The following is a 19,480-nucleotide window of genomic DNA, read 5'->3' as shown; positions in this document are numbered from 1 at the left end:
GAGGGCTGATTATATGCTCTTGGGGTTGAGCAGCGGCTGGGCTCTCTTGAGAGGCTGGCAGTCACAAGCTGGGGCAGACGTAAGGAATGGAGGGAGCGTGGTCCTGCCCTGGGGGCCTTGCCTGCCCGTCCCCGTGCCATCTCTGGCATCCAGGACGGCCAACCTGCTGCCAGCTCGGCACAGGAAGGGAACCAGGCCTTCTGGGAGAAAAGGCTCTCCAAGTAAACAAGGCATAAACGTCCAGGGTCACTGCGAACCCCACCCTGGCTCCCATCTGGGATGGGGGCAGGGGCAGGGAGCCGAGTAAGGTCATCAGGTTCATTGTGAGGGACATGCCAGCTGGATGAGTACAACTTAGACTGAGAGACTGAGGTCCCCCCGCCGTGTCCGGACTTTCCCCTCCTTGACTTTCCCCCTTGGTTTAGAGGAGGTGCCTCGCCATCTAAACAATGTCCGTTACTGAGAAAGGGGGGTGGGGTGAGGCTGGGAACTCGGGACAGCGTGACGTAATGCGGGGTACAGGCAGTGACTGGGCTCCGCACGGCAGACACAGGCATGGTGGGGCAGACAGGTGGCTGCGGTGGCCGTGGGAGGGATGAGAGGTTCAGGAGCCACCTCCCAGGTCCCCGTACACTCCAGAGATGCCAGAGGCCCAGGCTTGGGAACAGGCGGGTGTCCCCCAAGAGGCACAAGTCCTTACAAAGAACCGGTTAGCCCTAAAGTCCCAGGTCTGTGAGGTGCCAAAATCGTGGCTGCAGTTCCAACCTTCAGAACTCAATAAAACAGGGTTTCCGCGGGGCAGAGGGAAGCCCCTCAGCTCAGGACCCCCACCCTGCGGGGAGGGAGAAAGAGGCCAGCGCTCGGTCTTCTCCGAGGAAGTAATCCACAGGATGCCACTCCCGCAACCTTCCTTCTCCTCCCGCCCCCGGCCCTTCGTGGTGTAAGCCCTCCTCCCTCCAGAGGGTGGCACGCCGACCCGCAGCAGACCCCGGACCACCAAGAACCGGAGGCCACTTGGTCCGAGTTTGCTGTGGGCGGCAGAGGCTGTGCCCTGCCTGCTGCACCTCCGGGCCGTCCTCAGCATCTCCTCCCTGAGCTTCTCCTCCGGCATCCTCACGCCCCACACCCCCCCCCTCACCTCGCCCTACCCCCGCCCAGCCCCCACCCCCACCCCCGCACCCCGTCCTGCTCCAAAGGTGGCCCTACGCCTGTGGTTCCACCAGCGCACCAAGTGTCGAATCCCTTGTTGCCGCTGCTGCCTCTGTGACACCCCCAGAACGGGGCTGCCTCTGTGACACCCCCAGAACGGGGCACCCCCCCCGCAGGCCCTTGAGAGTCCCCAGAAGCAGCTTTCAGAGCCTCTCCTCCTCCCTCTTGCACTCAGAGGGGGGAAAAAAAAAGAATCGAAAGTAACTGCCCAAGGAAATTCTGGGTAGGGCCATCTTTTTAAAGGTTTTTAAAAGTATTTTATTATGATTGGCCCGCCCATCAATTTGGAAAGATGAACTCGGCTCTCGTTCCCGTGACCGATTTGGAAGTCCCGAGCCAGAGGTGAGCGACAAGCAGGTTACTTGATTAACCGATTACCCGATCTGTGAGGAGCAGCTGGGGGAGGGCAGAGGGCGAAGGGCCAGATCATTATTCTTTTTTTTTCCACACTCTCTCACTCTCGTCTCTCCACGATTACTGACCGCCCGGGGGCCTGATCACAAACCCTGCTTGGCCAGGGAGGCGGACACCTCGTCGGCGAGCGTGGCCAGCTGCGGTGAGTCCACCATGTCGATGCTGCCAGTGGAGGAGACGTTGCTGAGGTGCCGTGGGGACGTTTCCCCCGACACCACGGGCGACTTGTACACAATCTCCGCCCCGTGGTCGGTCTTGGCTTTGGCGTTCTCGCGGAAGGTCAGCTTGTGGGTTTCAATCTGCAAGAGAGGAGAGGGCAGGGTGAGGCGGAGAGGCCCCGCCAACTGCTGGCCTTGGGTGGGAGGGAGGCGTGGTGGGGACCACAGTTTCATCGTTTCCCAACGGCTAAGCTTCTGCTGGGTCCTGGTCACCTGCCAGCCAGCCTCCCAGGCCCCCTTTCCAGAGGCAGCGACCCCTGTGAGTTTCTTGCGTACCCTTCCAGACATAGGCCACCACACACGCAAACATGCGTCTGTGTGAGTAGAGAAAAAAAATACCATACATAAGGCAGCGATATCCACAAGCTTCGCACTTGGGTGTTTAGACTTAATACCTTGCATCGTCATCCGTACATAGCTCCCTCGCTGCTCGCTGAGGGCTGTGTGGTTTCCTGTCACAGCAGATGAACCAAAACGTATCCACGCCCCTGTGGGTGGGTATTTAGGTTGTCCCAGTCTTTTGCTCTCACAGACAATGCTGTGTTCGAATAACCTTGTAGGCATCTCATTTCACACGTGTACTGTAAGTGTATCCCAGAAAGTGGAATTGCTAGTAGGTCAAAAGGCATGCGCGTTTTATTTTGACGTACACACATTGCCCAAATGCAAATGAAAGTGTGGAAGGAGAGGCTGGAGGAGATTCGGGGGTGGGGCCAGAGCCCCTGCCGTCCAGCTGTGAGCCACACACACGCCGCCCCTTTGCCAGTGGCTGATGACGCTGGAGGTGGCAGCCGCTGTGCGCGGCCCTGGCAGGTATACTAGAAAACACGGTGCAACAAAGCCCTTTTGAAAGTAGGGCATCGCTCCCAAACACACAAACAGCCCGTACAGCTCCATCAGAAAAACAACCCAATACAAAGTAGGCAGAAGACATATATAGACATTTCTCCAAAGACGAAGTACAGATGGCCAACAGGCACATGAAAAAATGCTCACTCTGATGAGCAGAGAAACGCAAGTCGAAACCACATGAGGTTAACACTCACTCCAGTCAGAACAGCCATCATCAGAAAGTCTGCAAGTACAACAGAGCTGCCATATGATCCAGCAGTCCCACTCCTGGGCACCTACCCAGACAAAACTGTAATTCAAAGAGACACATGTGCCCCTGTGTTCAGAGCAGCACTATTCACAATAGCCAAGACGTGGAAACCACCTACATGTCCATCGACAGAGGAACGGATAAAGAGGATGTGGTGTGTATACAATGGAATACTACTCGGCCATAAAAAAGCGAAATAACGCCATTGCAGCAACACAGGTGCAACTGGAGATGATCATACTAAGTGAAGTAAGTCAGAAAGAGGGACAAACACCGTATGACATCACTCGTGTGATAAGTGGAGTCTAGAATACGGCACATATGAACCTATCTACAAAACAGAAACAGACTCACGGACATAGAGAACAGACTCCTGGTTGCCAAGGGAGAGGGGGGTCGGGGAGGGAAGGACTGGGAGTGTGGGATTGGCAGATGTAAACTATTATATACAGGATGGATAAACAACAAGGTTCTACTGTACAGCACAGGGAACTATACTCCATATTCTGTGATAAACCAAAATGGAAAAGAATATTAAAAAAGAATGTATAACTGAGTCACTGCTATACAGCAGAGATTGGCACAATGCTGTAAATGAACTATACTTCAATTTAAAAAATTAAAGAAAAGCACTTATTTCAAAAACAGAGACTCACAGATAACAGACTTCTGGTTACCGAAGGGGAAAGGGGAGGGGAGGATAAATTAGGAGGTTGGGAATAACACGTACAAACTACTATATATAAAATAGATAACCAACAAGGACCTATTGTATAGCACAGGGAACTATACTCAATATTTTGCAATAACCTGTAAGAGAAAAGAATCTGAGAAACAATATATATATGTATGTATGTATAACTGAATCATTGTACGGTACACCTGAAACTAACACGACACTGTAAATCAACTATACTTCAATTTTAAAATAAAAAATAAAGTAGAGCATCCTTGACCCAGAGGTCTCGGCTCCAAAGGATACCTGGGAAGCTCAGAAGCAGAAAGCATTAGCTGGCGATGCCAGTAGTACATAGTAATTCTCTCCTGATGAGTCCTGAAGTGGTAAACACAGTAATTCTCAGCCTGTTTTGGGTCCTAAGACCTCCTTGAGCATCTGGTGAGACCAGGAAAATGTGTACACACGCGTGTCTGCTCTCATACGCACATGACAACTTTTCCCTACAATTTCAGGAGTCCCTGGACCCCAGGTAAAGAGGGCCTATTGCAGGGGCATTTGAGTGTAGAGAAAAACCAGGCTCCCATTTAAGCCATATGCTTGTTTTGTTCACGTTGGGTTACTACTTTGAAAAAAGGACTCTTCCTTATTACTACAACTGAAAGGCCATTTTGACATAAGCTTTGATAAGAACACTTATGTTCTTAAGAAAAATGGGACAGCATCCTGGGAATGTCCCCAAATCCCCCAAACTGAAAGGAACTCAGGTGGCAGGGGTCCTATGCTCCACTGCTTATCAGCAGTTCTGCTCATCACAGAGGGAAATAGGGGACTGAACACAAGAGGACCCTCTGGGACCAGGTCTGTCTCCTGGGCAGTGGGCAGGGCAGAGCCCACCCTTTCTGAGGCATCACAGAGATGAGTTAAAACAGGAGAAGTTCTGACTCGGATTTGCCTCTAACTCATGTTCTTTGATGACGACAAAGCTCCAGGCATCCTCTTGAACACCGCCTCATCCGGGCCTCACAACCACCCTGGGACGGGAATGTTTCCATCCGCTTTGCTGAAGGGGAACCTGACGCTGAGATGGCTTGCAGATCTTGCCTGGGTCACGCCTCCAAGCAGTCAAGCCCAGAGCTTTTCCCAGGACACAGAAGCTTCCAGAGTCAGGGGTAGAGGCCTTCCTTCAACTGGGAATCACCAACGCCCAGGCCTACCCAGACTCATTCCATATACAATATATTCAGACTCTCTGGGGGTGGGACGTGGTCTCTTTAAAGCTCCCCAGGGCAGGGACGCCCTGTATTAAACAGGCTGGGGGCTGCGATGGAAACAAGACGGCCTTTTGCAGAAAACCTTCTCATTTCCCTGGGTCTCTCTTTTAATAGAGACCCAGGCGGCACTGAGAAGTAGTCCTGCACCTGGGGAAGCCCAGTATGTGGAAGCCTGATGGTCAGGGAACCCTGTGGGGAGCCAGGACCCCGTCCTCCCCCTGCCTTCGGGCGCCTCCATCACGGGTCAGGTCGGCCCCGAGGTCTCAGTTTGCAACCTGTGATTTAAGAACACACCAGCAAAGGCTTCTGCAAAACTATGCTGTCGGGCTTTCACTGCAAAGGTGGGGTGTGTCTGTTCAGAACCAGAGGAGGAGGTGGTTACTGCCGTGGGGACCCTGGCGGCCTCCAAGCAAGGCCCGGCTGCCACTTTTGACCAGCGGGGCCCCCTTGGGCTGCACCGCTGCTCACTGCTGCGTTGGGTTTCAGTTGCCACACCCGTTCTCGGACATCCCTTCTCCCTTCACCACTCCTCAGTCAGCTGCTGAGAGGCACTGAAGACTGGAAAGTGAGCCACTTGCAGAACTTCAGGGCAGGCGTGGGCAGGAAACCCCAGAGGGCACTTCGCTGTATTTATGCAGAAGAGAGAAAGTGCAGCCACAAGACGGCATTCTGCAATGGGCCCAGAGGGAGACACTGGTGTGCCCCGGCCCCCACTGCACACAGACACTCAGAGCCAGGCCCAGGGCCTCTAGAAACTGCAGGGAACGCTGAGGTCCCTGGTCTAGCAGCCTCCCCGTGGACACTTACAGAGGCTTTGCTGAAATCTGGATTCCAGCATCACTGATTTCCTCTAACTGCCTAGTGACCCATTTAGAAAGTTAGGTTACATTCCCGTGTCTGGCTTTGGTGATGGCTACTTCCTTCTGGGGATGCTTGCCCACCACAGGGCCTAGAGCAATGGCTCTCACCTTTAAATGCACTAAAGAGTCACCTGGGGGCTTTAAAAGCTCCACTCCAGGTGCCCAGATGGCACCTGAGACCAATTAGGATCTCCAGGGTGGGGCATGGCATCAAGTGTGTTAAAGCTCCCAGGGGACATCAAAGGGCAGCCCAGGTGGAGCCCCGCAGGCCTGGTGGTAGCTGAGAATCCATGTCAAGCCAGTCAATACAGGACCCTCAGCTCTCCTGCCGTGGGAAACTGGACCAGCCTTGTCCGCCTGACTCTGGTATAGCCTCCTCCCCGCCCTGCCCCTTTACCTTTTTATGCCCTCCACCAGGGACGTGGGTGATGTTATCCAGGGACCCGATCTTGGACTGGACTCTCTCCTTGAAGTCCAGCTTCTCAGACTTTACTTCCACCTGGCCACCTCCTGGAACACAATACACACAAGGGCACCAAGCCTTGAGTGAGGGCTAAGCAAGTGAGTGATTCCATGCAGACGCCAACCTTGAGGGGGAGCTAAGACCAGCTTTTATTTAGAGCGTGGTTTGGAGCAAGTAGGTCCTTCCAAAGGGCTTGAAAGCAGTTTGCTTTCTCTCTCTAATCAGGGTGCACATCAAATATTTACTCAGCAAACTCTTCCTCCTCAGATGATGCAAAGGTAGATGACAGCTCAGTTCGCAAGAAATTATTCTAAATTAGTTGGCTTCCAAAGAGTCAAGTCTTTCTATGCCAACATCCTATAAGCTACAGCCCTATAAGACCTCAGAATTAAACTAAATGGCAAAATGCATCCTTAATAAGGAAGGGCCCTGACCCTTTCTCCCTCCTCAGACACTTGATGCCATGCCCAAGTGTGGGAGATATGGCCTGAGGAAGAGACGAACTACATTACTTTCTTTGGAAGGATAAAGCCACTTAAGAAACCTGCTCCCTTGGGACTTCCCTGGTGGCATAGAGGTTAAGAATCTGCCTGCCAAGGCAGGGGACATGGGTTCGAGCCCCGGTCCGCGAAGATCCCGCATGCCGCGGAGCAACTAAGCCCGTGCGCCACAACTACTGAGCCTGCGCTCTAGAGCCTGTGCTCCGCAATAAGAGAAGCCACCGCAATGAGAAGGCCGCGCACCACGACGAAGAGTAGCCCCCGCTCGCCGCAACTAGAGAAAGCCTGTGCGCAGCAACAAAGGTCCAACACAGCCAAAAATAAATAATTTTAAAAAAGATATCCATACTTTATTTTAAAAAAAAAAAGCTGCTCTCTGTGTGGTAGGATGGTAGCCTCAGGAGAGGCATAGTTTTCACTGGGAGAGACTGAACTCCCACAAGATGTCCAAGGGAGGCAGGAAGTAATGACACACCTTCTAGACTACGTTTCTGACAACCTTCTCTTCCTGCAGTCACAGTTCAAGCAACGACCTCAGCCCTGAACAGGGCCTAAAGCAGAAGGCCCTGCTCTGGCCTTTCAGGCGGAAGTTAGCTCTCCAAGATGGTAGCCACTAGCCACCTGTAGCTACTTAAGTTGTATTTATTTATTTTAAAATTTTAATTGAATTTTATCTTTTTGGCCACGCCGGTGCGGCTTGTGGGATCTTAGTTCCCCGACCAGGGATCCGACCCAGGCCCGCCCGGCAGTGAACGCGCCAAGGCCTAACCACTGGACTGCCAGGGAATTCCCCAAATTTAATTAAATAAAATTCGTTCAGTTCCTCAACTACACCAGCCACATTTCAAACGCTCAACAGTCACATGTCATTAGTGGCTACCATACTGAACAGCACAGGTATAGAACATTTCCACTGTCTCAGAAAGATCTATAGATAGCACTGATCTCTATACGGCATGAGATGAAGAGGGAAAGGGTTAGCATGGGGAGTTCCAACAGCATCATTTTCCGCTGAAATGAAGTGACAGTGGGAGCATGGCAACAGCCCAGCGTCCCATGTTGTAGCTGGGGCAACTGGTGAAATGCTCCTCACGCTGGCTGAGGACCAAACTGGGACATCCACGTTAGCCAGGCTTTGGGGGCCGGATCAGGCCCTTTCCCAGCTCTGCATACCCCGTGCGCAGCCTGCTTGGAGAACTGCGGGTTAGGATTCAGACCATAATCTGTCCTCCCTCCTTATCTCGTCTTGGCCAGCCTGTCCCTGCTCAGGAACAGCACACGAAGCCACGCCTCCCCGGCCGCAGCAAGTCCCACCCTTAACACTCCTTGATGGCCCATCCCATCAGTCCTTCCCAACCACTTCCGGAGAAGGTACCATCCCATCCTGTCCCACCCCTCAGGCCTCCCCGCCCCGTCCTTGCCTTCTGCAAGGGCTGGCTACCTGGCTTATGATGGATGTTGCCTAATGAGCCACACTTGGAGGTCACCTTGCTCAGATCCACTGGTTTGTAGACTATTTGCACCTGCAGGAGAGAGAATGAGAGGGACAGTAAAATAGGATTATTTTATTGGGGGCGTAACGCAATGAAAAGCAGCTAAGTCCAGGCCCTGCTCAGTGTTTTCCTGTCTGCCACGAGGAAAACAGCCTAGTCGTGGCGGGAAAATGTGTTGGAATTCTGCCAACCTTGCCCCAGGGGAGCTGGGTCTTCACAAAATGAATGGAGTGGGCTTCGATTCCACAGGACAAGGACCCTCAGGGAAAAACAGGGCTACTTCCCCACTGTGCAGGGCCTACACCTTTGGTTTAGCAAACACTTACACACGAGATAAAGTTATTCTCTTTCCTGACATGAAATCCACAGATCACGTTCAGTGAAAACAGAAAGAAAGAAGGGATCAATATGATCTGTTTGTGCAGCATTTGAAAAATCTTGGGAAAGCAAGAGAGCCATATCTGCTGGGCCTCTGAGAGCAGAGGGCGGTGTGGGATTGTTAGCAGCATTCCTCCCAGGAGAAGCTTCACAAACCCAGCAGCCCACAACAGAGCAGTGATGGCCAACGAGAGGGCCCCAGAGCAGTCCCACAACCCAGTAAGAGTTAAGCACCAGCTGTCCCCCACAACCCCCCCCACACCCTGCCCCAGGGCACACAGTGTCCTGGACATTTTGGTTCTTTACAGAAAGGAGCAAAGCAACACCAGCAGGATGGGCAGGCGGCACAGCAGAAATCACAAGTTTAGTGTCTCAGGCAGGTTCAGCAGACACACATAGGGGAGGCCTAAGGGCCTCAGGGCTCAGAGCCAGCCTGAGGGTCCAGCACGTGGCCAGGCCACACAGCCACGGCCCCCCTGCCAGCCGCCTGCTGATCTCAGCGCCCCGGAGGAGAAACCCACGGGGACCCAGCATTAGCAGAGGGGTCTCCTAGAGGAAGTCTCTACAAAGCCATGGCTGTGAGGGGTCCCTGATGGTCCCTGGGTGACACTTCCCTCATGTGAGGTCACCTGAGGGTACAGGAGGCCCATTGCCGTGGAGCCAGTCGGCCCCTGCTCCCTGCCCTGGAGTCACCCAGGAGAGAGACGGCCTCGTGCCTGAGAACAGGGTTAACAAGGACATCAGAAAAAAAGGAGTTTTTACTTAGGTCTAAATCATCTGGAACAATCCCAAGTTACGCTAATCAAAATCATACTGGCGTCTGCCGATTACTGATGGAGTTGATTCAGGCTGACAGGTGGACGTGGCCTGTGTGCGTGGGTGCGTGGGTGCGTGGGTGCGTGGAGGGAGGTGTGGAGAGCCCGCACCTGTGGGCGTTGGTGAGTTAACATGAATTCTGAGCATGATGGGCCCTCGGGGGTGGGGTGGGGCAGGGCTATGGGAACTCCCCCCTCCTTCCCTTTATGAGGGAGATGAAAGTGAAGGCTGGTGTGTACAGGCTTCCTTCTCTTCCCTTCAGCCTGGATGCAGTAACCAGTGGGGGAGAAGGGAGGGTGGAGCTGTGAAGAAGGGAGAGCCTGGATTGGCAGGGAGGGGAAAGGAATGGGGAGGGGGAAGGGAGGGGAGGGGAAAGGAATGGGGGAGGGGAAGGAATGGGGAGGGAAAGGAATGGGGAGGGAAAAGGGAGGGGAAGGGAAGGGGGGAGGGGAGGGAATGGGGGTTTTTTTTGGCCGGCTCCGGGATGCACTCCAGAGCCTGGCCAGGAGGCAGGGAGAATCCCTAGGAGAAGGAACAGAGCCTGCCTGCTGGGGAGTCACCTCCCAGCTGAGGAGAAGAGGGGCAGGGAGCAAACAGAGGCAGAGCCCAGGCCAAGGGTCCACTGTCCCCAAAACGCCTGAGGCTGACATTGTGCTGGGGCTTGTCACCCCCCAACCTTTCACCAGGAGAAGAGCTCTCTGTGGCGGCTCCTACTGCAGGGGCCACAGGCCACGGACAGCGCTCGGGGCCAGCCCGGGACATCCTGTGGCACTCTGCCGTGGTCACAGGCTAGGCCACCAGCTGGCAGAGTGCAGGGGGGAGGGGAGGTGCCCCTGAGGAAGTCCCTTGATGTCCTGGGCACCGCCAGCCACAGAGGGAATGTACCCCCTGCCCCCACCTTCCGCCTGAAGGAGCGGGTCGCTGACTGCAGCCACTGGACCCCACCCCTCGGCCCCAGCAGCACAAGCTCCCACCAGCTGACCAGACACACCAGACGTGAGTTAAACCGGAAAGCACATGTCTTTCCTTCTCTGGCCAGAGCCTGCCATCTGCAGGGAAGCCAGAGAGCCCGAGTCAAAGCTAAAACAGCAACGTCACTGGGAGCCCACGATCACAGCCTGGGGTGGTCCCCAGCCCTTCTCTTGGCGGAAGACGAGGTGGCAGTGGGACAGGAGAGCGGGGACCGGGGGCACAGCGGAGATACTGAGCAGACACTGGTGAGGAAGCGTGAGTGAAGCGCCATGCAGCAGCCTCGTCAGTGGCAGAGCCAGGACCCGGCGCTCAGGGCAGGAGGCAGCAGCGCATTGCAAGAATAAACCCCCAGGTCTGGACGCAGATATGCGGGCCCAGGCTGGGCACTTTCTGGAGAGAGAGGGAGGTCTCTCCCACTGTCACCCCAGCACTGCCAGCCAGAGGCCAGATGCCTGCTCTCAGAAACCATCCTCCTCCCCACGGGTGGACCTCAAAGGGTCTCGAACATCCCGTTCCCCGACGTGTTTATAAACATTTGCCTACAGCTGACCAAGAAGGCTGGGTGAGTGAGGGAGGCTGCGGAGAAGGGGGGCCGAGCCTCAGGATGCCGAGTTTGCACCCATTTGTCTGTGAACTTGGAGGATAACAGCAGAGCTGGCCAAGTGGGCAGGCGAGAATGAGGATGCCAGGCCCAAATCTCAGGGACACATCCGCTGGGGATGCAGGGAGTCCGCAGGGACACCTGGAGGAGGCCAAATCTAAAAGGGCTCAAAGCAGCGTTTCTGTCCGCCCTCAGCTGCGGGCAGGTCCCTGGTGCATTTCTGTTGGGCTCTTTCGCATCTGGAGCTTCTGCCGGGGGTGGAGCTGTTTTCAAACAGGAGCCGAGAGGCTTAAGAATCAGCTCATCCCTCGCAAATGCAGAAGTCAAAGGCGAGCAGAGCCTGGCCTCTGCTTGCTCTGACCTAGGATGGTAAAGACCTTTGTGTCGGCTCGTCAGAACAAGCGGGCCAGCTGTCCCCAGTGGAGCCCCTTAAAGTGAACCTGACCAGGTGACGGAGCAGTCAGGTGCTGCCACCTTCAGCCCAAACTCAAAACGAGCTGTGGGGCTCCCAGTGAGCGGGGGGGCGAAGATGGGGCTTATGCTGTGAGGACCCAGCCACCAGGAACAGGTCGGAGAGAGGACCAGTCACCTTCCCCGTTCCACCCATGCAGCTCTGGGGCGCCCCTCCCGCAACGGTAGGCACGGGTGTGGGGAGCCTGAGCTACATTTACCTGGGGACCCGGATAGACTCCGAGCCTGAGAATGGTTTATTCTATGCAATATGCAAGTACAAACTCATGCCACTTCTCAAACCCGGAACCGCAGCTCGGCGCAGGGATAGTGTGACAGTACTCACACTGCCGCCTCCTGGCACGTGTTTGATATTATCCTTTGAGCCACACTTGGACTGGACGTTGCTAAGATCCAGCTTCTTATTAATTATCTGCACCTTTGATAGCCAGAAAAAAGGATGAGTGACACACCACACTCAGATGCACCTGCCCCGCACAAACATGTCTGGCTGCAGGCCGGGGAGAGGAGGACAGGGCTCACTCACACCTCCCGGGAAGCATTCCAGAGCTGTGAGAGGCTGGAGGTGGACCGCACCTTACAGCACTGGGTTTACAAAACGGATCCATCAGGAGGCAGCTCTTCCCTTTACATGAGGATTGCGTTATGGAGGCCCCCTCAGAGAGCACCTTGGAGGCCTAAAACTCGGAGGCGAGTGTCCACCAGGTTGGGATGGAGCAAAATGTACTCAGTTACATTATTAAATGAATAAATAAAAGTCCCAACTGTGGCCTCATTCATACACCTACCAGACCCCTGTGAACATTCACCGAGACCTTTAGGTGGCTGTCCTCAAGTCTGTTAGGTACTGGAATCACCCGCAGACATATTTTTAAATGCCAGACATCACTCCTGACCTTAGAATCTCAGTCTTTGTGCTTATGAAAAGCACCCCTGGTGCCTGGTTCAGAGGCATGGCTAGGTTCAAGAATCACAGACTTCATGGGGAGGACACAGGTGGTTTTATGGAGAAGATAAATCTGGACTCCCTTCCATGGGAGGCCTTGGCCTCCTGGAAGGCAGGGTAAGTGCCTGCCCTTCACCATCGGCTCCCCTTCATCCACAAACCACCAGGCGCTCAGAGGGAACAGGGCAATGTTCCCAGGTGACCTTCCCTAACTTTTCCTGGGCAGGTGTTGTCCAGATGGTAGAGATCCCACTGTATCTCTGAGAGGCTTCTCCTTCTCCAGGCACCAGGGAAAGGGTGTGGGGCTATCCACATTCCAGGGAGGAATGATTTTTACCCAATTTGTCTGTGCATTTCATAGACAGACAACCATGGTGCAGAGAAGGGGAGCTGAGAAACTCTGCGTTTTGTCTGCCAGAGCAGGGATCACATCCTCGCCGGGTGTCCTCCATCAGGAGTGCTGTATTTGGAACCAGTGGGCCTTAGTTTCTATTAATCACAGGTATAGATAACTGCCAACTGAAGTTTCCAATGAAGAACCAGCACTGCCCTCTGAAATTCCGGAAATGGCACCAAGACCTCAGCTGCTGCTGGGTGGGGGCCACTGCCCCTGAGGCCCGGGGGCAGCCTTTAGGGCAGCTGTAGCTGGGGGATCAGAGCCGGGGCCTGGTTCATCTAGGGTGAAGGGCCCCAAATCTGACCCAAGAGCCAGAGCCGGCCATCAGGGGGTCCACAGGTCCTCAGCCAAAGGAGGAAATAAGGACATGATAGCAAAATTTGTCCGTCCTACTTTTTGGTTTTAAAAATGGCCTTTCCTCCAATAAAATTTAAAAAATAAAAATGAAAATAAAATGGCCTTTCCTTTATTACATTATTAATTATTAAATTACATTGATAGGAGATATTACTTTTAGATGTCCTTAACCTGGCAAAATTTAAAATATAGTCATCTTCTCTTGGACCCCCATCCCTGTTTTTTTCCTTAATTTCACTGCTCTGAATTAAAAAAACCTGGGAAGCACACATCTAACGCATCGCTTTGTTTTCTTTTATGTTCCTTTAAAGTAAAAAGCTGTGCCTTGGGCTTCCCTGGTGGCGCAGCGGTTGACAGTCCGTCCGCCTGCCGATGCAGGGAACATGGGTTCGTGCCCCGGTCCGGGAAGATCCCACATGCCGCGGAGCGGCTGGGCCCGTGAGCCATGGCCGCTGAGCCTGCGCGTCCGGAGCCTGTGCTCCGCAACGGGAGAGGCCACAACAGTGAGAGGCCCGCGTACCACAAAAAACAAAAAGAAAGCTATGCCTTTTTTCATCATAAAAAAGTAACAGGACATCACGATTTTGAAAAACAGAGGTTCCAGAAAGAGGAGAAAACGTTTTCTTGCTAGCACAGCCGCTGTTGCATTTTCTTGAATTCTCTTCAATTCTCATATATAAAAATAAAACTACCATCTCAGACATATAAATGGCAGTAATTATTGTGTACATACTATTGTATATCTTCCTTTACCAACTGTTTGCCACGTTCTATAGTCATCAGAAGCACTAATTTAAAAAAGATGTCAGATTCCATTTCCTGTTACCTGTGCTATCAAATATTTATATTGATTCCATTTTAAAGAATACAGTCTCATCACGAACATCGCTCTGCAAGGAGTTTCTCCCATTCTGTGGGTTATTTTCATAGCACAGAGCACCAGAGGTACAATTTCTGGGCCAAAGTTACAAACACTCTGAAAACTCTCCACACAGCTCTCCAAATGGCTTTCTAAAAGGGCCAGATTAATTTCCCCTGTGAGCACTGTTGAGAAAGTCAGTTTCAGTTGCTGCCAGCACTGTGCATTAAAAGAAATTGTTTTTCTTATTTCTTTGATTAAAATAAGTGGATCTGTGTTATTGGCTTATTATGCATTTCTTTGATTATTATTAAAATTATTCCTTTGTCCTTTTTTTCTGCTAGTAGTTGTATTTTTTTTCTAACATACAAACGTTGACATTTTTATATACTTCCTTTGTAACATTTCTTCCTTTGTAACTTCCCTGGTTTTTAAATGTAAAAACCATCCCTCATTTAGAGGCTGGATAAATACCTAATTCCACGTCACCCTTCTCACCTGCCATCCCCCCCGGCCCCGCCCCCAACCTTCCTGATGAAGAGGCCATTTAAAGCCCAGAGAAGTTCAGTGACTTTCTCAAGTCAGTGGCAGAATCCACACAGGAATCTAGATCTGGGTGTTCTGCGGCCACGGCTACCTACGTAACAACCATATTTTGCCGGAGCTGTTCTCAAGCCTGTTGTCTCATAAACCAAATAAAAACAACACTCTCTCAAGGTGAACGGTGACGTCTCTCCTGCCATACAGGAGACAGCGTGGCGACACCTCAGCCCAGGCTTGAGCTGGGACGAAGAGGTAGAACAGGTTTTCTCACCCTGCTTTGTAGGCAGTTGCTGTCAACCTCTGCACAATATCCTTGAATCATTTCATCCCACCCTCAAATTTTAAGGAGTCCCACATGAACTCCTGCTTTGGGGATCATTTTTTATTGATAACTTTCCATTGGATAAGTCCCAGAAGCAGACTTTCCAGCTTTCATAAGAGAACTGGAGTTTAGAACTAGAAAACACACACCAACACACAAAATAATAAAACAAGAAGATTGAAAAGACAATGGTAAAAGAACGGGAGGTCATCAGGACTGACAATGATAAGACTGATCATTACATTTAACTCTGAGCTTCCTGGAAGCCAAGGCAAAAAGCGAAAACATGTTGGGTTACATAACTCTCTTATCTGACAAAGAAAACTTACCCGTTTTTCAAGGAGGATTGCCTTATTTTCTGTATTAATCCTTACAAGGACATCAAAAAACTCAAGAGCCATTAAGCAATAACAAGATGTGCAACATACACAGAAATGTTTTCTCTGTGCAGCTTTTTCTTGTTCCAATCCCACAAAAAAGGCAACGAGCTTTTGTGGGATTTGGCAGGAGACATAAGGATATTTACAAAGCAGACCTGAATTACTGTTAGTTGTCAAATTAAGTCAACACCCTTTTCAGAATGGTAGATTTACAGAAAGGAGGAAAACGGGCAATGGTTTGTATTATGAAATTGGAATCCTGAAACTTAATTTCTCAACTAGAGTAAATGTATGATACTGAGCCTCAGCTCTGGGCAGACACTGAAAATAGCCAAAGGAAAAAAACAATGTTTTGGAAGCTCCACATTTTGATCCCGGGGACTCCTAGTCAAGGGATAAATTCCTGTGGTCAGGGTTCGACCCTGGAGGAGAGGCTGGGGTGGTGTGAGCCTGGGAGCGGGTCCACTTTGGTTTAATCCATTTCCTAGAGAACCCCAAATGGTTCCAAACCCTCATCAGACCTTGTTCTGGTTCTTTTTGGGCTCAGCTTTCTTGATGTGCTCCAGATCGCCCGGCCCTCACCACTCCCACCCCAGCAGCTTCCAGGCTGGCCCAGTGTCCTTGGGTCACCCCTGGTGAGGCCTGTCTGGAGCATTGCCTGGCGCTGGGCCTGGCTTGGCCTCGCTCGGGTCAACAGGCCCAGTGCTGAGGATTGGGGGCTGGGATGCTCTGGTGGGAATTTAACCTGGGGTGGGCACTGGACGCCCACAGCAAGCCTCCTCTTCAAGTCCAAGGTGGTCAGCCTGAGAACTGACACAGGAGATCAAGTAATAGGGGAGTCACCTTTAGAACTATTTATACTGTTCCTTTAAACAGTGACTGCCCCAAGATTCTTTATAATGATGGGATTTACACAAGATTTTTTTCCAGAAACACAGATGATGTGTATAGGGAGAGATGCCCAGAGGGTCTCAGAGTTACAAGGCTATCCCAGAGGAGACTCTCAGCCTGGCTCTGCACAGGACAAGCTGTGATACTTAGCTCAAGTGCAGCTGAGTGCCTGGCCCTGACCCAGGACAAGCAAACTATCCTACGTACAGACTCACTTTATTTACTCCACATAAATGTTCTACATGTATACTTTTAAAAATGAGACAAAGTTTCAACAGATGCAACCAATTTTTGAAACAGTTCTCCAGAATGGAGACAGACACAGCGTGCCATCGCCATCTTGTGGCCACATGGAATATTGCAGCCCAAGGCTTTCCAAGCCTGGCAGCTTTGGTAGGTTTCTGTCCTGCCTGGGGCCTTCGCATCCCAGCTACTGCCTTGGACATCCTCGGAGGAAGTGACTTTAGCTCCATCTGCTCAAAGCCAACCAGACCACCCCCCATGCTCTGGTCATGACTCTGCATGTCCCTTCTCACCTCGGCAGCCACAGGGATACCCCCAGTTCTCCTTACCTGGCAGCCTCAGCCCCATATGAGCTCCTTCTCTCTCACGATGGAAGGTACCTGGGACCTCTGTGCTCTCCGCTGACCACACAGAGACGCTGCTGAGGTTGGTGCTGCCATCACCTGGGCTGGGCCCAGACCTGCCCTCTTATTCACCTCCCCCTCCGTGACTCACTGACAGTCAGGCCAAAGGCTCTGCGGCGGGTGCTCTCCACTACTCTCTTTCTTCTCCATCCTATCCTGTCCTGTCGGGGCAAACACAGAGCTGGTTCACAGCAGACCCAGCAGGGACCTCTCTCTATCAGCTGTTAACTCTCCAAAGCTCTTGCGTAAACGAACAAAACTCCACCCTAACCCACGCCCTTCTGCTACCCCAGCTGGTACCAGTTTTAGCTTTATTTTGCTTTTGCTCTGAGTATCTCCAGGTGCAGTTTCCCACTATTCTCTCTTCTGTGTCTCCAGCACTCTACGTGGGGGACTTTCCTTTCAAAGACCCAATGACGGTCCCAAACAAGGGTCTGTCCTATCTTCTCTGACTTGATAACAACTGATATTGGGGGTGACACTCCACAACACAGGTGACTCTCAGTATGGTGACCCTTGAGGGTGCAGGTAACCCCCTCAGTGTGGATGACAACAGTACAGGCGACCCTCAGTATGGGGGACCCTTGATGGTGCAGGCTGCTCCCTCCTGCATATGCTTCCCTGGCCAACCTCTCCTCTTGCCCTTTTTTATATGCTTATGTGCCTCTCTCTCCTGCCTGGGCCTGGGGGCAGAAACTCTCACAGCACAGGGCCTGGCGCTCAGAGGTGCCGCAGGAATGTTGGATCAATGAATAAAGGAAAGAGAGAAGGAACCAGCTTTTGGTGCTATTGTATGTTCTGTTTTCTAATTTATTTCTGCTCTTATCTTTGTTTCTGTATTCTTATTCTTTTCTTGTATTCTTTTTTCCCTCCAATAAGAACATATATGCTGCAATCGTTAAGTTTTTAAAATAATAAAAGCATTTAAAATTATGAATTCCTTCTAAGTACAATTTGGGGGCATCACCACATAATTTATGGCATTTGTTATCAAGGCACTTGGAAAAGGCATTTTCATTTCCAAACTGAATGAGCAGTGACAAAGGAAAGGTTTTTAATTCTCAGGCATTTGTGGTCATATTGGTGATATGCACACAGTGAAGTTCTGGTGTATCACAATGAGGTTAGAGATTAGAAGCAATTTCTGCTTCTCTATATTTATAGGTGTTTTTCTTTATGGACTAGATTATTGACATAATATCTGGACTCTTAACAGATAAACCCTTGGCCCTACAGTTTAATTCCTGATATTTGTTCATTTTCCCCTTTCAATTACATGGACTTTCTTTGTCCTTTTATCTTTTTACTTTACTAATATCTACTGTGACACCTCCAGTCACAACCGTATTTCTATCCATTTTCTTCTTTTTTAAAATATTGATTGATTGATTGATGTGGACCATTTTTAAAATCTTTACTGAATTTGTTACAATATTGCTTCTGTTTTATGCTTTGGCCGTGAGGCATGTGGGATCTTAGCTCCCCATGGGGTCTCAGCCTGGACTGCACACTGGGAACCCCTAGGGAGGCCCTCTCAAGATTCTCACGGGCCAGGGAGAGGCTTTGGCACTAGGATTTTTTTTTTTTTTTTTTTTTGCGGTACGTGGGCCTCTCACTGTTGTGGCCTCTCCCGTTGCGGAGCACAGGCTCCGGACGCGCAGGCTCAGCAGCCATGGCTCACAGGCCCAGCCGCTCCGCGGCATGTGGGATCTTCCCGGACCGGGGCACGGACCCGTGTCCCCTGCATCGGCAGGCGGACTCTCAACCACTGCGCCACCAGGGAAGCCCTGGCACTAGGATTTTTAAAAGAATCCTCCCCCTTCCCTGCCCCAGGTGATTCTCCTTTGCAGTCACAAGAGAACTGCTACTCCTTCCTTCCCTCCCCACCTTTGGTGGATCCAGCTGGTTGTTAAAGTGGCCAGGTGATCATCCGTTTTGGACTCTTCAAGCGATATATGTTCACTGTAGCGAATCATGAAAACAGAGGAATGGACGAAGCAGAAAACAGATGTTTTACATTTTTTTCCAACCAGTGATCTGTTGCGGTTTTCAGTCTCTGCAGGTTTACAAACATGACCTGCTTCTCCTTCTTCAACGTGTCATCTGTTCCGGGAGTTATCTTTCAGACCCTTGGAGCATTCGTTGTCCCTTTTGTAGCCGAATAAACAGTGATTGAGCACTTACTGTATTGTATGTGGGGCTGAATGAGAGGCCACGGGGACCCAAAGATCTCACGGGACCTTGAGGGACCTTCAGTCTAGTCACTTTATTTTATTATTTATTTATTTATTTGGTTGCACTGGGTCTTAGTTGCAGCAGGCAGGCTCCTTAGTTGCAGCTTGTGGGCTCTTTAGTTGTGGCTTGCCAGCTCCTTAGTTGCGGCTCACGGGCTCCTTAGTTGCAGCACGTGGGCTCCTTAGTTGTGGCACGTGAACTCAGTTGTGGCATGCATGTGAGATCTAGTTCCCCGACCAGGGATCGAATCCCGGCCCCCTGCATTGGGAGCGCGGAGTCTTATGCACTGTGCCACCAGGGAAGTCCCAGTCTAGTCATTTTAAAAGGCCTTCTGTGTGGATCCCAGGTGCCTTCTTTTTTCCTTTTCTTGTCGTTTTTCCTGGAGATTAATGTGTTGAACTTTGTTATGGGTCAGGTTTTCTTTGTTTCACACAATTTTCTAGGTTTTCCATGGAA

At 51.5% G+C, this 19,480-nt stretch overlaps 1 protein-coding gene across 3 annotated transcripts in view; it reads right to left on the bottom strand.

Moving 5' to 3' along the window:
• Nucleotides 1-1,185: 1,185 nt before the first annotated feature.
• Nucleotides 1,186-19,480, bottom strand: part of MAPT (microtubule associated protein tau) — a 102,750-nt gene continuing 84,455 nt past the window's right edge. For all 3 annotated transcript variants that reach the window (XM_029211542.1, XM_029211543.1, XM_029211544.1), the window contains 4 exons: nt 11,773-11,865; nt 8,158-8,239; nt 6,151-6,263; nt 1,186-1,922 (listed from right to left, as the gene is read on the bottom strand). In XM_029211542.1, the coding sequence (XP_029067375.1) occupies nt 1,707-1,922; nt 6,151-6,263; nt 8,158-8,239; nt 11,773-11,865 (504 nt within the window). In that variant the 3' untranslated portion in view covers nt 1,186-1,706. The remainder of the gene's footprint in view (nt 1,923-6,150; nt 6,264-8,157; nt 8,240-11,772; nt 11,866-19,480) is intronic.

This window comes from Monodon monoceros, unplaced genomic scaffold (genome assembly GCF_005190385.1).
Source record: "Monodon monoceros isolate NGI ecotype Baffin Bay Population unplaced genomic scaffold, NGI_Narwhal_1 Super_Scaffold_9, whole genome shotgun sequence".
NCBI lineage: Eukaryota > Metazoa > Chordata > Mammalia > Artiodactyla > Monodontidae > Monodon > Monodon monoceros.
Note: the sequence above shows the minus strand (reverse complement) of the source record. Positions and strands in the feature narration are given on the sequence as shown.